This window comes from Xyrauchen texanus, chromosome 18 (assembly GCF_025860055.1).
Source record: "Xyrauchen texanus isolate HMW12.3.18 chromosome 18, RBS_HiC_50CHRs, whole genome shotgun sequence".
Taxonomy (NCBI): Eukaryota; Metazoa; Chordata; class Actinopteri; order Cypriniformes; family Catostomidae; genus Xyrauchen; species Xyrauchen texanus.
Genome location: NC_068293.1, coordinates 1,065,165 through 1,080,461, shown reverse-complemented (window position 1 = coordinate 1,080,461; position 15,297 = coordinate 1,065,165). Strand labels below are relative to the sequence as shown.

Sequence of the window (15,297 nt, the reverse complement as noted above, 5' to 3'; positions counted from 1 at the left end):
GTCCCTCTATAGAATGTAGTGAGGATGGGGGTGGGAGATGTGCTTTCCTCAGCCTTCGAAGAAAGTAGAGACGCTGCTGGGCTTTCTTGGTGATAGAGCTAGTGTTGAGGGACCAGGTGAGGTTCTCCGCCAGGTGAACACCAAGAAATTTGGTGCTCTTGACGATCTCCACAGAGGAGCCGTCGATGTTCAGCGGAGTGTGTTCACCTTGTGCTCTCCTAAAGTGAACAACCATCTCTTTTGTTTTGTCGACATTCAGGGACAGGTTGTTGGCTCTACACCAGTTCGTCAGCCGCTGCACCTCCTCTCTGTATGCTGACTCGTTGTTCTTGCTGATGAGACCCACCACGGTCGTGTCATCGGCGAACTTGATGATGTGATTCGAGCTGTGCATTGCTGCACAGTCGTGAGTCAGCAGAGTGAACAGCAGTGGACTGAGCACACAGCCCTGGGGGCCCTAGTGCTCAGTGTGGTGGTGGTGGAGATGCTGTTCCCGATCCGGACTGACTGAGGTCTCCCAGTCAGGAAGTCCAGGATCCAGTTGCAGAGGGAGGTGTCCAGGCCCAGCAGGTTCAGCTTTCCAATCAGGTGCTGGGGAATGATTGTGTTGAATGCTGAGCTGAAATCTATGAACAGCATTCGAACGTATGAGTCCTTATTGTCTAGGTGGGTGAGGGCCAGATGGAGGGTTGTGGTGACGGCATCGTCCGTTGAACGGTTTGAACGATACGCAAACTGCAGTGGGTCTAGTGACGGGGGCAGCTGGGTCTTAATCTGCCTCATGACGAGCCTCTCGAAGCACTTCATGATGATGGGTGTAAGTGCGACGGGACGGTAGTCGATGAGGCAGGACACTGAAGACTTCTTTGGCATGGGGATGATGGTGGTGGCCTTGAAGCACGTTGGAACAACGGCGCTGCTCAGAGAGATGTTGAAGATGTCGGTAAGAACATCTGCTAGCTGGTCTGCACATCCTCTGAGCACTCTGCCAGGAATGTTGTCTGGTCCAGCAGCCTTCCGTGGGTTGACTCTACGTAGAGTTTTCCTCACATCTGCCGTGGTAAGACAGAGCACCTGGTCGTTGGGAGGAGGGGTGGACTTCCTCGCCATCACGTCGTTCTGCACTTCAAACCGAGCGTTTTTGTTGTTTAACAATAACAATAAAGCTTTCCATTTGACATGTTGTCTGCACCCCCTGGCATTTTGTGTAACTATAGACAATGAGAGAATAAAAGTAAAAGTCAAAAGTGATCCACAAAAATAAGTGAGATTACAAGAACAAGTGGAAGGCTGTTAGAAAAGCAAAACAGAAGTTGTAATGGTCAACGGAATCTGTCCTTACTAAAAACAAAATAAAAACTTTGAAGATAAAGGGTCTTCATTTGAAGTCAAATATGTGTACAAATCCCATGTTGGCTTATAAGACAAAAAGGCAACCCTTCAATTGTAGCAAAATTTGTGAGAAAGCAGTAGACTATTGCTACATTTCCTCGTGCATCATGATGGGATAATTTCAGTTCCGGCAACAAAGGGACATCCTTAGTAAAAAAAAAAAAGAAAAAGGCAGACCGTGACTTCTCAGGTACTCTGACTTTTTCAGCGCTTTCCACACAGAGTCGTGAATCACACAGGATGTAAGCTGAATAATTATTCCTCTGGGTTTATCGATATTGGACAGCTCCTTTCCCCTCTTCTGACCCAGACGATGAGACTGGGGAGTTTGGTCTTCTCTGTAGACAGCTTGACATATGCAAATAGCTTCTTGCCACATGTCTTGTTTATCAGCCTCTGGTACTCCGAATAAACAGAGATACCATCTTCGTGAATAACACTCTAACTCTGCAATGCGCAATTCAGCTGAGCCCAGGCACGCTTCATCATTAGAGATGCGCTTATCAAGAACTGCAAATTTCTTCTTAATGTCCTTTATCTCAGCACATGCAATGTCAATTGTCCCTCAATTTGCAGGGTATTATCAGAAATCAGTTACTCCAACGCATCAGATCTAGAGTTAATGAGCTGCAAATGTTGTAGGACTATGTCAGAGGTCTCCATTACAGCAGCAGAAGTGGTCATTTTTTTTGCAACAAAAGATCTGTTATTTCCATCACTTAATTCACCCAAGTTAAGTCTGACTAGTGACTTGCTTAATAATGGATAAAGCAGTACATAAGCAACACACTTGGTATAGGTCCTCAACCTAAGCTCAAGCTCCAATCTTCATCATAATGGTAACCCTCAAATGTCCAACATAACAGAAACTCTTCTAAATGGCAACACAACAAAACAATAGACACTCCCCCCTTGCATTCATGTTACAAAAACACATAAAATAACACTTCATTTTAACATTTACTTTCCCTATTGAGTCCCATGCAAAGCATGCTGGGAACAAGAAACCCCCTGCCCAATTTGAGTTTACCAAACAAAAACAAAAATTATGTTCATTAAACTCAAAACAATAAAACGGTTCAGGTTACTTAAAAGGAGTCAGTTCCCCTTCTGTCACTCACTCGATGTTGTGTCGAATGAAGTGACACAAGGTGTCTTCTTGGGACGCCAAGCTTACCTCTGAACTTGAGACAAGGCCAATGTCAAATTGGCAGAAAGAATTTGCATGGACAAATGTGCATCCCCGGACATACGGGAATAAGTTCGCGTTCGACGGCCAGGCGTCTCAGAACAAAGTCCTCTCCTTCAACCTGCCCCTGTCCCCTCGCATCTTCACGAAGGTCGCAGAGGCAGCCCTTGCCCCGCAAAGGGAAGTGGGCATCCGCATACTCATCTACCTCAACGACTGGCTCATCCTGGCTCACAGGGACCAGGTGCTCAGGCACCTCAGCCGTCTAGGGCTTCAGGTCAACTGGGAAAAGAGCCAGCTCGCCCCGATTTAGAGCATCTCTTTTCTCGGCATGGAGTTAGACTCACCAACGACCGCACCCAGTCAGTGCACAGATGCCTCGCTCTCTTCATGGTTCACAAACAATACCTGACAATGGACAATGGCAAACATGATGCTTAAATACATGGACAAGGGAGAAACATGACAATGATAACCAATGACAAGAAGACACATGAACATGAACATGGAGGGAAACATGAAATCACACATGACATGAAACACATGAACAAACACATTAAATATTACAAATGTTAACTAATACTTCATTATTACAACTGTATTAAAATAATACATATACAGAACAAGCACTTGTATTGTTTGAATCAATCATATCTCTCACTAAACACAGTGTGAAATGTTTATTTTTACCTTATTTCATTCAGTTGGCATGTAGGAGTTGATAACAGTTTGCTTAAAAATCTCATTCCATATCTGGATAATTACTTCCTCGATGATATTGTATTTGATTAGTTTTGTACAGTATGTTAACTTAATAGCCAAATACTTGGACATACATGAATGAGAATAAACCTGAAATAGGAATGTGTTTCTGTCACAGTGCACATTATGTAGTTTAGAGATGATTTAGAATGTTACAAATGTCTGTTTCGATTTATATAAATGTTGTATTCTTAAAATGTTCTGTTTGTCCAAGAATCCTTGCAGCAATGCAGGTCTTTGGCATTTAGAAGCTGCAAGTTTTGAACCTGTGAGGAGTCTGTTTCTCAAACTAGAGACTGTGATTAACATGTCTTTTTGTTCTGCATCTGGCCTTCCACTTCCCTCTCTATCCTGGTTAGAGATTATTTTTTCAAATCAATAATGCATCTCTCTAAAACAATAGACTTTGTAGGAGAAAATTCAATTTCAGGATACATTTTTTCTTTTGCCTATTTTTAAATCCAAAATTTGACTTGCAAGTGTAAAGCAACTTGTAAGAACTCAATACCTCAGCAAATGGGGAAAGCTGTATTATGATTTCCTCACGGTGTCTGAACAATTTTAAATTGTTCTAATAATAAGAAAATGTTCTTGAGTACCACATTATCACTATAGAATGCTTTTGTAAGGAATAGGTGATACAGTATACTGTATGTTTGCCATCGCATGTAAAAAATGTTTTTTTTATAAATATCACTTAAAACAATTATTTCAAAATGATATTGGCAATTAATGATTTGGACAATTTTTTATAAATTTAATGCATCCTTGGTGAAAGGAAGCAAAAGTTTCTTTCAAGAACAAAAATGTCTTTGTGTTCTAAAAATGGAAACATATATACTTTTCATAAAGTAACTTGTAAAGTAATTACTTGAGCAGTTTTTCTGCAAACTACTTATTTACTCTTACATGAATCATAATATTTCTTAGTACTTCTACTTGTACTCATGTTAATTATTTCTTCAGTAGAAGTACTTTTACTTAATTAAAAAAAAATCTGTACTTTTTCCACCGCTGGAAATTAGCCTTAACAAAACAAAGTTTCATTTCCATCTACATCATTTCCAGCACAGAATTCTATTAATCACTATACAGAATCTGAGAATGGTGGAAATGACACTGTGCTGAGAATTTACATGACAAAAATATGTAAATCTCCTCTGATGCATGTACAGACATTGTTGGGCATTGTTAGTAGGGTCAATGATGTGACTATTTGATTTTGGTCCAGATTTATTCAATTATTACAAAACACATCAAATATGCAATTCACACAAAATTTTAATTTTTTTGTCATGTGGTGGAACCGTCCACAGACAATTAATGAAAATCAAGTCTTATTAAAAGCTGATATTCTTGAAAAAAGAAATATTGGCATGAGTATTGCTAAATTATCTTGTATTATATTTACCTTAAAAAAATTGCAGTGAAACAATTCTTTTAAAAACTGATTAATATTTGAAAAACTATTGTCCATTACATCAAAGTCATGTGGTATAATCAACTTGTAGGCAGACATTTTGTTGTTAATGCTGACAAAAAACATAACACTGAGAAAACTTTTGAATCCAAACATTCATGATTATTTTCAGAAGAAAGTGCTATAAATGTTTTCCAACAATTTATGAAACCAAGTTACACACAAAGATTTGATTTGTAGAACTTGACACGTGTGTTTTAAACTAGATTTCTTTTTAAATATTTCTCATTTTATCACCTCAGACAACATTATTTGTCAGTGACTGAGTAGCCAAATTTAAAGATTGAGAAATGTTTTAATGAAACTTTACTTTCTAGAAGTGCCCAAAATTGAAGAAACACCCTTATGCTGATTTAACTTAATTTAGTGAATTACAGTAATGAGAATCAAATGAAAATCACCAGAATTACAAAGAAACTTAAAAGTGAAACTTCCTAACACAATACAGTAATGGGGTGGGGTTGCTTAACTCTCATGAAGATAATATTACAATGCAAAAAATCTTAAAAATATGCTTCATTTCTTTGTGGAAAGCATAATGTATGCTTATCCTCTGTCTAAATTTAACTGCTACATGTGAGCTTTTCAACTCCTCTACTAAAAGCCTATAGAAATTAACAGGTGTGTGTGTGTGTGTGTGTGTGTGTGTGTGTGTGTTTTTCAGAACTCACCTACTGCCAGTCTAGTCTTCTGGAATTGAGTCAACTGCTGCAGAGTTTGGAGATCTTACAGAGAACACAGTCAGCCCCTAATTTCACCGATATACAGGTACACACACACACACACACAGCAGCAGTCAGATGGCTGTATTTGATGAGGAGGAGGGCGTGGCCGGGCCGTGAGGAAGCACGGCCTGCGCTGAATTGTCCTAATCAACCAGCAGGGGGATATGGACGAGCCGGAGACTCCAGCAAGGAGAGAGAGAGATGCACATGGCCGCTGTGTGTGAGCATGTCTGTGTGTTTTACGTTATGTTTCAGTTTCTTTATACCATAAAAAGTTTAAATTGACTGCCCAGCCGGTTCCCACTGCCTCCTTTCCCTTAAACAGAGACTTTAATCGTTACATTTGTGCCAAAACCAGGGAAGGAGGAGGGATACACTGATGTCTGCCAGGAAGCGGTGGAGCAGGTGAAGAAGGAGCCATTGCTGTCCGCCAGGGGACGGAGGAATCACTGCCATCAGACAGGAGCCAGAGGAACCTCTGCCATATGCCAGGAAGCAGATTAGTCATTGTCATCCACCAGGGGACGGAGGACTCACGGTCATCTGCCAGGGGTGTGGAGGAGTGGCTGAGGGTCAGGCGACAGCGTGTCCGGGAAGTGGCGAGCCAATTTTTTTCTCCCTCATCTCTCCCAGGATCCAAAGAGGCAGGGAAGACCTGCCGGCAGAAGGATGGTCAGAAAGGCAACATCTACCCTCCAGGAAGGGCGGGGAGGAGAGTACGTCAAGCCGGAGGTTTCCACGGTCTGAATCGGGTGGTGGAGTAGTGTGACGAGGAGGAGGGTGTGGCCGGGCCGTGAGGACGCACGCCCAGTGCTGAATCTTCCTAATCAGCCTGGAGGGGGATAAGGACGAGCCGGAGATGCCAGCAGGGAGAGAGAGAGAGAGAGAGAGAGATAGACGCATGTGTCTGTGTGTTTTACATAATTATTTTTATACCATTAAAACGTTGACTGCTCAGCCGGTTCCCATCTCCTCCTTTCCCTTAAGCAGAGACTTTACTCACTACACTGTAATAAATAGCTTTTCTAAGGTATCTTGTGTTTGTATTGCTTTATAGTTTTGCAGACACATGTGTGTGGATCTTTGTACTGCAGCACCGTAGAAGCACAGACTTTGTGATCCTGAATCCCTCAAACACAAGAGCATGATTGTTACTGTAGTATTTTCACTGATATCATTCTCATCACTTCTTCTTATGAGATAAAACCCAGACCTCACACATTTATCTCATCTGCTTTTGTCACTAACAATGCTTTCAAAGCTTCAGTTTTCTGTTATTAAACCTATCACCCCTCTGCTGTGTGTGTGCCATTTAGAGTAACTGTGTAGATTTAACAACGAAAAGCATGTGAGCAGAAGATGGAGGAGTAAAAGTGTCAGCAAATATGCAAAATTGCAACAGCAGTTACATCTTCAATCACAATCAACACCAGTTCACTCAACAGATGTGCCTCTTTTTTGAGCACTATTTCAACACCAAAATCTGCAGCTTATTCACTAACTGCTATCCGGTTTAACCTGCCGTTAGATGTGCTGGATTAGCACTGTGCAATTAGGAATGTGCGGAAGACTAATATCACTGAAGTTTAAATGTACGTTTTGGAGTCGACAATCTTAAAAGAAAGAAATCCTCAGAAAAAAAAAAATCTTTCTTTATGCAACACATTTAAAATACTTAATCTATTCCATCAGCAAAATCCGACATTCAATTCTGCTGAAAAGAGGCATTTATCTGCGACGTGCTTACCTTACATTCTGACCAATGTACATTAAATATAGAACATGAAACACATTCAGTGTTAGCAATATTAATGAAAACTATTGAACGAATTGTGCAGGACCAATAGAGCAACCCTAACAGCCTGTTCTAAAGGAAATTCACCATGTAAAATGTACTTAACATATTAAAACAGTCAGGACATTGTTCAAAATAATTAATAGGTAAGCCAAAATAATTTGCTGAAAAGTTGGGTGTATTTCACGACATGCATTAGCCTATAATCTAATATTTCCAAACATATAAGCTGTTCGGTTGAAAACATTAACCAATAACAATAACAAATACAGGTAAAAGAAAAGTAAGCCTGTGAGAAATGTACAATAAACCCAATGTATTGTTATAAACATGACATGCACACAGAATAAAAGATTCTTACTGATCAGCAGCAGGGCTGGATCTATGGGGGTGCAGAGGTGGGCTTTTCCCAAATGGAAGGTTGGAAATAGGCTTGTAATTCTGAATTACAGAATGCCCAGAACAAGGTTTTTTAAGTATAGGCATGACAGCAGCAGTTTTTTAATGTCAGTGGAACAATACCAGAGGCAAGAGAAGTATTAATCAGGTGAGAGATTGGTGCATGAAGAGAGATTTTAAGAATAGAAGTTGGAGCAGGGTTGAAGAGTTTCATCAATCAGCTCAACAAAATAAGGAGAGGTAGTAGGGGAAAAGGCAGTAAAATAGAAAATTAATATTTCTATGTCTACATGGCATGGAGGTAAATTACCTACCCGACTATTCACTTGTTAACTTCCTAATCACTGATTTAACAATAGCTTCATGTTAGGAATAAATCACTTTTCTTTGTGAATTGGTTGAGTAATAATATTCTCATTGATAGCCAACTGCTTAATGACCATGACAAGTTATGTTCCCTTTAAAAATTTCCCCAAAATTAATCATTTTGAGGCCACGCCAAAAGAGTTCCGGCACGTCCTACTGGATTTTTTTCCGTCATTACAGCGGAAACAACATAAAATTCTCCATCATTTTGGGCATACAGATAAGTGTAAGACTATAAAGGGTATACTTTTATTTGTGTACACTCACAATAACAACAAAATCTTGTGCTTTTGTAAAATAAAGAAAATAAAAAGGGTGAGCTTTCAGCAGTCTCTGTGTTCACGAGCATATTTCAGAAACACGTCACAAAATGAACTGAAACTCTGCGAATACTTATCACACAAACATGAAACATATGTCAAAAGAAAGCTTAAAATGTCTACTTTTAAATAAAATAATTCAAATTTAAAACAAATATTCTCCTACAATATAATCTGTATGAAACATAGCGATGTACAGTTTCTCCTGGCTCAGCTAATTTATCCCTAATGTGATCACACCCATGGGCAGAGGGCGCTACTCATACGGTAATGTGCTGAGATGATCAATGCAAATGGTGAACGCCCCCGACGCTGCCTTAAAAACAAAGTCATTTACTTTTCTGCACGTTTGAAAGACAGCACGATACACAAGTGAGAAAACTCCTGGATAGTGACGAAGAGTTACAATTTTCCTCAGAAGAAGAGTGGGACTCCAATGAACATTTGTATTTGGACAAGTGATTTGATCCAGCCGAGGATACAATTTCGGTACAAAGTCATTTAGTTTTCATTAGTTGACATGCTATTTTATATAAACATGTACATATTTTACTAGTGTGACTGTTTCCAGACTTGCCAGCCAGGATTTAGAGTATTGAAATTTGAAATGTGTCCTAATAGGCAAGATTTAGTTACATTTAAATGCTGTTTTGGCTAAAGCAGGTATTTAAATTGTATGCTTATGATATAAATATGATATGTATTACAATATAAAATTAATATGAATGTTTAGATTATATTTTAAGTAGTGTTTATGCTGCCTCATTATTATCAACAAAGCTTGTGCTTGCAAATATGTGTTCACATTAAATTAGTAAAATGCACTTTAAATATGCCCATTTTAGAAAATAAGCATATTATAATGATTTCTGAAGGATCATGTGACACTGAAGACTGCAGTAATGATGCTGAAAATTGCATTTTACAATATATTAAAATGGAAAACTGTTCTTTTAAATTGTAAAAAGAGTTCACAATCACTGTTTTTACTGTATTTTGGATCAAATAAATGCAGTCTTGGTGAGCAGAAGAGACTTATTTTAAACGGTAGTGTAGGTCTAAAATTAAGTAAAGTTTTTATATAAAGATAATGTATTGTCAAATTACTTCTTTTAACTTAAAACTTGATTTTGATCATTAAGACTTTTTGTCACATTCCTCAGTGATAGGCCGAGGGGAGGGGTCTTTGTCTCCTCAGGTGTGAAATACATCCATATTCATGATTGTTCACGCCTATTCGCACATGACCTTTCTAACACTAAAAGCGTCTTACAAAAGTTCAATGAATATATTGTTTTGTATGAATGAGTGATCAGGATGGTTTTCACATAATTTAGTAGCACAAACTCTAGGCTACAAGATCCAGTTCTCAAAAAGCTTGTGGACAAAGTTATGTGTTATATGGCCTTATTTCAATTACTTAAAATTTTTGTTTTTTCAAAAACTATGCATAAACTTTATTTTCTCAAAAATACAAACATGTACACACATGTTGCTCACATATTATTGTAGACCAGTTTGTGTTAAATACAGTGTTATCAGACTTTAGCCATTAATGTGTTTTTAAGAAACTGAAAAAGCACAAATGTCAAGGCATGTCAAAACTTCTCCAGGCCCCAAAACACCCTCAGACCCCAGAGGGTTAAGAACAAAAAATTAGTTTTTTTTAAATGTCAATGAATTCTGTTGATATACAACCACTACTAACTGTTCTGTTTTATTTTGTGTTTTTTTTTTTTTTGTTGCATTATGCAAGTATCCAGAATGTTGTTGGCATAAAAAAAAACTAACAAATGAGTTAGCTAGCTCAAGTTCTACTACTGGCAAACAGTGTCATTCAAGATATTTTATTTGTGAACTGAAACGTGTGTGAATCTTAAAGAAAAGACCAGGTCTTGGGATAATACTTTAGGGGCTTAAGCCACCAAAGCCTCCCCCCTCACAATGCTCAATAGAATCAGTGAAGGATAACTAATTGATGGATTTTAGTTTACGATATATCTGCTTTTTGTTACATGATTTAAAGAGATAACCACTGAAACATGCCAAGACATTTCAGCAGGTAGTACAGCTTTGTGGCAAGAGGGACACAACATCTTGTTCCCTCTATCAGGTTACGACAGTAACCAAGATATTCCCCTTCTGTCACTCACTAGACGTTGTGTCAACAAAACACCACGACAGCTGAACTGTGTTACATGAACTGCCGATGCAGGTGCAAGCATGCTACAGCATGCAGAAAAGCAGATGCACTCGGCCTGTATGTAGCCTCCCCCAATGCCCCCAAAAAATGTCGTACTATGTTCTAGTATGGGAGCAGTCTGCGCCAGCCACTGCCTTTTCTCTCTATGTTTTCTCTCCACAGAGTATTTAGTTATTCAGCTGGGGAATTTTAATGCTCATTATATGCACCAGGGAAGGAGTTATTTTCCTTTCTTATACTTTCAGGGCGAAAAGAACTGCAGAGACCACATCCTGCACTGAAGGGGAGGTTAACATGTGACAAATACATCACATAGGCTCACAGCCACACATGGAAGAGGCGCAGCGGTAGGTCCTGTCTCGAAGGGGAGGAGCTCTACAAACACAGCGACCGGGACAGAGAGGGCTCTGCTCAAGGGAGACGCGGGTCTACCAATAGGGAGACCGTACCGGGGGAGATACATCACAGGGGATTACCGAGTTAATCGACACTTGTGGAGCACCTACGCCAGTACAAGGCATGTTAGCAAACGTACTGGGTCCGACTATGAATTCCTCCACCGTGAGCAAGAGGGCTAGGGAGGAAGGGCATCCAGTGTTCACGGTTCATGAACTCGCATGGGAGAATGAGCACACGTCTTCGCCTCATGGAGGGGAAAGGCACTATATTCAAGCGGTACTCCCGGCCACCTTTCCTGCATTAAAAAAAGCAGACAAAGAGCTGTTCAGAGAGTCTAAAGCTCACGCAAAGCACACACCGGACATGGGTCCGATAAGCGATAAGGCTGGGTCTGCCTCCAATTGTCATCTCCCAGGCAAATTCAAGGATTGGTGTTACCAATTTACACTCTACCATCGCCTGATGGCCGTATGTATGAGATACCTGCAGTGGCAAGGATGGCACCAAGGCCAACAGTTATATCAGGAAGTGGCTAGTCCTTCCACATTGTCTCTCAGATGTAGCATAGTTTGGAATAAATGCTTTACAACTGCCTCTAAAATCACTCACACTGGGCTACAAGCAAGACCAGGCTTGTTTTTGAGCTGCGGGAATCAACAGGCCATGCAGTGAGGGCAGGTCAAGTTCAAGTCAAGCAGAGGGGGACGTTAACCTGGCGGTTTTAAGTCTGAAGTATCAAGAGATTGTTGGAAGAACACAGAGAGGAAGATCAGGCCTTGGATGGGGGTGGCTCCCAAACTGTGGTCAGCAGCCTCCCGAAAACAGAGGAAAGCAGTGGTAGTTACGGAAGTAACTAGGATGTAAGAGGAAGGGTATAAGGTTAGGGCAGTCAGCCAGCAGCAGCAAGGGTGCTGGACCATATGGGATGGGACATCTGACAGTGGTTAGGATGGGCTGAACTGTGGAAGATACTCCAGGCAAGTTTTCTTTTCAAATCCACCTACGATACCCTATAAAACCCTGGGAATTTGTCTCTGTGGTATGGCAAAGAGGAGAGTTTCCCCCATTTGTTAGGCCCCAAGAGCAAACTTGCAGCACATATTTATTGGGTGCAAGAACGGTACAGGTGGTGGCATGATCAGGACCTGTGGAAAATGGCAGAGATCCTAGTGGTGCAAGAAGTAAAGGCAAACAAAGGCAACCATCCTCCCCAGAAGCAGAATATTAATTTGGTTTAAAAGGGAGGCACTGGACAAGGCACAGAATGGAGGGAAGCCAGATCAATCTTGGCACCTGGAAGTGATTGGCATTGGAGGGGATCCAATGTCAAGCTGTGGGGGGTGGCAGGGAGATGTCCCTGACTGCTGCCCCACCACCAGGAGATTAATGGGACAAAACATTGAAGATGGGTGGTTCCCAGCTGTTGACCCCGCAGCTGGGCTGAAGGCACTGGTGAAGTTGCAGCAGGCCGGCAGGTTATTACAGCTAATGGTGCATCTGTTTTATATATATATATATATAGATAGATAGATATAGATATATCTATCTATCTATCTATCTATATATTTATATAAAACATATAGTTGATGTCAGAAGTTTACATATACCATTAATTAATTATTACATTTAAACACAGTTTTTCATAATTCCTGACATTTAATCATAGACAACGGAGTCATGTTTGTAGGCCTCCTTGCTCACACATACTTTTTCAGGTCTGCCCACAAACATTTTTTAATGGATTGAGGTCAGGGCTTTCTGATGGCCACTCCAATACCTTGACTTTGTAGACTTTGGAGGTATGCTTGGGGTCATTGTCCATTTGGAAACCCATTTTTGACCAAGCTTTAACTTCCTGGCTTATGTCTTGAGATGTTGCTTCAGTATATCCACATAATATTCTTTCCTCATGAAGCCATCTATTTTGTGAAGTGCACCAGTTTCTCCTGCAGCAAAGCACCCCCACAACAGGATGCTGCCACCCCTATGCTTCAAGGTTGGGATAATGTTCTTCAGCAAGCAAGCCTCACCCTTTTTCCTTCAAACATAATGATGGTCATTATGGCCAAACAGTTACAATTTTGTTTCATTACACCAGAGGGCATTTCTCCAAGAAGTAAAATCTTTGTCCCCACGTGCACTTGCAAACTTTAGTCTGTCTTTTTTATTTGCGTTTTGGAGCAGTGGCTTCTTTCTTGCTGAGCTGACTTTCAGGTTATGTTGATACAGGACTTGTTTTTACTGTGGATATAGACACTTGTCTACCTGTTTTCTCCAGCATCTGCACAAGGTCATTTGCTGTTGTTATTGATTTGCACTTTTTGCAACCAAAATACACAGAATGTGTCTCCTTTCTGAGCGGTGTTTATACTTGCATACTATTGTTTGTACAGATGAATGTGGTACCTTCAGACATTTGGAAATTGCTCCCAAGGATTAACCAGACATGTGGAGGTCGACAATTTTTTTTCTGAGGTCTTGGCTGATTTCTTTTGATTTTCCCATGATGTCAAGCAAAGAGGCACTGATTTTGAAAGTAGGCCTTAAAATACATCCAGATACACCTCTAATTCAGTACACCTCCTATCAGATGCTAATTGGTTAATTGTCTAAAGGCTTGACATAATTTTCTGGAATATTCCAAGCTGCTTAAAGGCACAATTAATTTATTGTATGTAAATATACACACTGGAATTGTGATATCGTCAATTAAATGTGAAACAATGTGTCTGTAAACAACTGTTGTTAAAATGACTTGTGTCATTCAAGTAGATATCCTTAACGACTTGCCAAAACTATAATTTGCTCATATTAAATCTGTGCAGTGGTTAAAAAATTTGTTTTAATGACTTCAAACTAAGTGTATGTAAATGTCTGACTTCAACTTTATATATATATATTTGGGCTGGGGATATGCAAAAAAATATTTAATCAATAATCTCCTTAAAAATATCAGGATATACGATTATATTGTCAATCCCCTTGCCAAGGTTCAGTGAATATTTTTGCTTTATTGATTTTGCTTTAAAAATTTAATTAAATTATAGAAAAACGAAAAACAAACAAAAGATCCTTGAACTAAATTCAAGGGCTCCATATGCCATCATGCAAGCATCTATCAACGACAACAGGTGAAACTTACTAATAGCCTACAGATTATGAACTAAAGACAATTATAAATGTAAAGATAATAATAAACATAATAATAAAGCCTAATAAATTCCCTTGTGTTCCCAAAATAATGCTGCCAAATTTGTGTTCTTAACAAATTTGGTAATACAGTGAATGCTGCCTAAAGAAATTAAAATAGAATTCAGTTTTAGGATCAAAGTGAACGTGTCTTTTTTGATTTAATCACTTTCGTCTTTGTCAAAGTGAACGTGTAGATTTTATGATTTAATCACTTTCGTCTTTGTTTCTTTAATAGAAAGATATATTACTGAACCTGCAGGGTTGTGTTCACAATGCATGTTAACCACAAACTGGTCTGTGGAAATAAAGCTAACTAAACTCACAGCACCTCCTGAGATGATCTGAGATCATTTTTTGCATTTCCATAGACGACATTCTTATTGCAAAAAGTTTTCAGACGAATGAAACAGAAAAAACTTGAAAACTCTTTAAATGCATCTGTTCCACAAGACAGGCTCATGCTGCATGCCTACATGTGTCTGCTCCACAAGTCTGCTGAACAAACAGCGAATCAGACACAAGCACTGACGGCTTTTCTTTTGTCTGTTCTTAAAAATATAATAAATTGTGTTTCTTCAAGCACACGTCTTTGTGACTAACAGCATTTCTTGTCATGTATCACTCCAAGAAGTCTTACTGGACGCCCACCTGTTGCGGGTAGAGGAGCAAAATTACCCATGCATGAAATACATTTGGACGAGCAGTTTGCAAACAGGATTCAGCCTCCTCACATTTGGCGGGTGGTATTTTCACACCCTGAGCTACTGTTTAATATATTTGTTGACTTCCAGATCCATGGTTTTAAAGGGGTCATGACATGAGAAACCAAATTTGCCTTGATCTTTTGGTATATAAGAGGTCTTTGTATCATTAAAACGTCCTGCAAGTTTAATATTTTAAGACGTCCTCCCCATTCTAAACGAATCATTTATTTAATCAAGCTCAAAATACAGCTCGTTCTGGATTCATGGTTAGAAGTGACGTGTCGGTTAGAAGTGACGTAACAGCGTTTGCATATGACCGCCTCCAGCACAAGATAACTACGCTTTAAGCGCTAAGACAACTACGCTGATTT

At 39.6% G+C, this 15,297-nt stretch overlaps 1 protein-coding gene across 3 annotated transcripts in view; it reads left to right on the top strand.

The window, feature by feature from the left end:
- osbpl6 (oxysterol binding protein-like 6) overlaps positions 1–15,297 on the top strand; it is a 222,849-nt gene that overhangs the window by 111,012 nt on the left and 96,540 nt on the right. For all 3 annotated transcript variants that reach the window (XM_052148735.1, XM_052148734.1, XM_052148736.1), the window contains one exon: positions 5,488–5,591. In XM_052148735.1, coding sequence (XP_052004695.1) covers positions 5,488–5,591 — 104 coding nt within the window. The remainder of the gene's footprint in view (positions 1–5,487; positions 5,592–15,297) is intronic.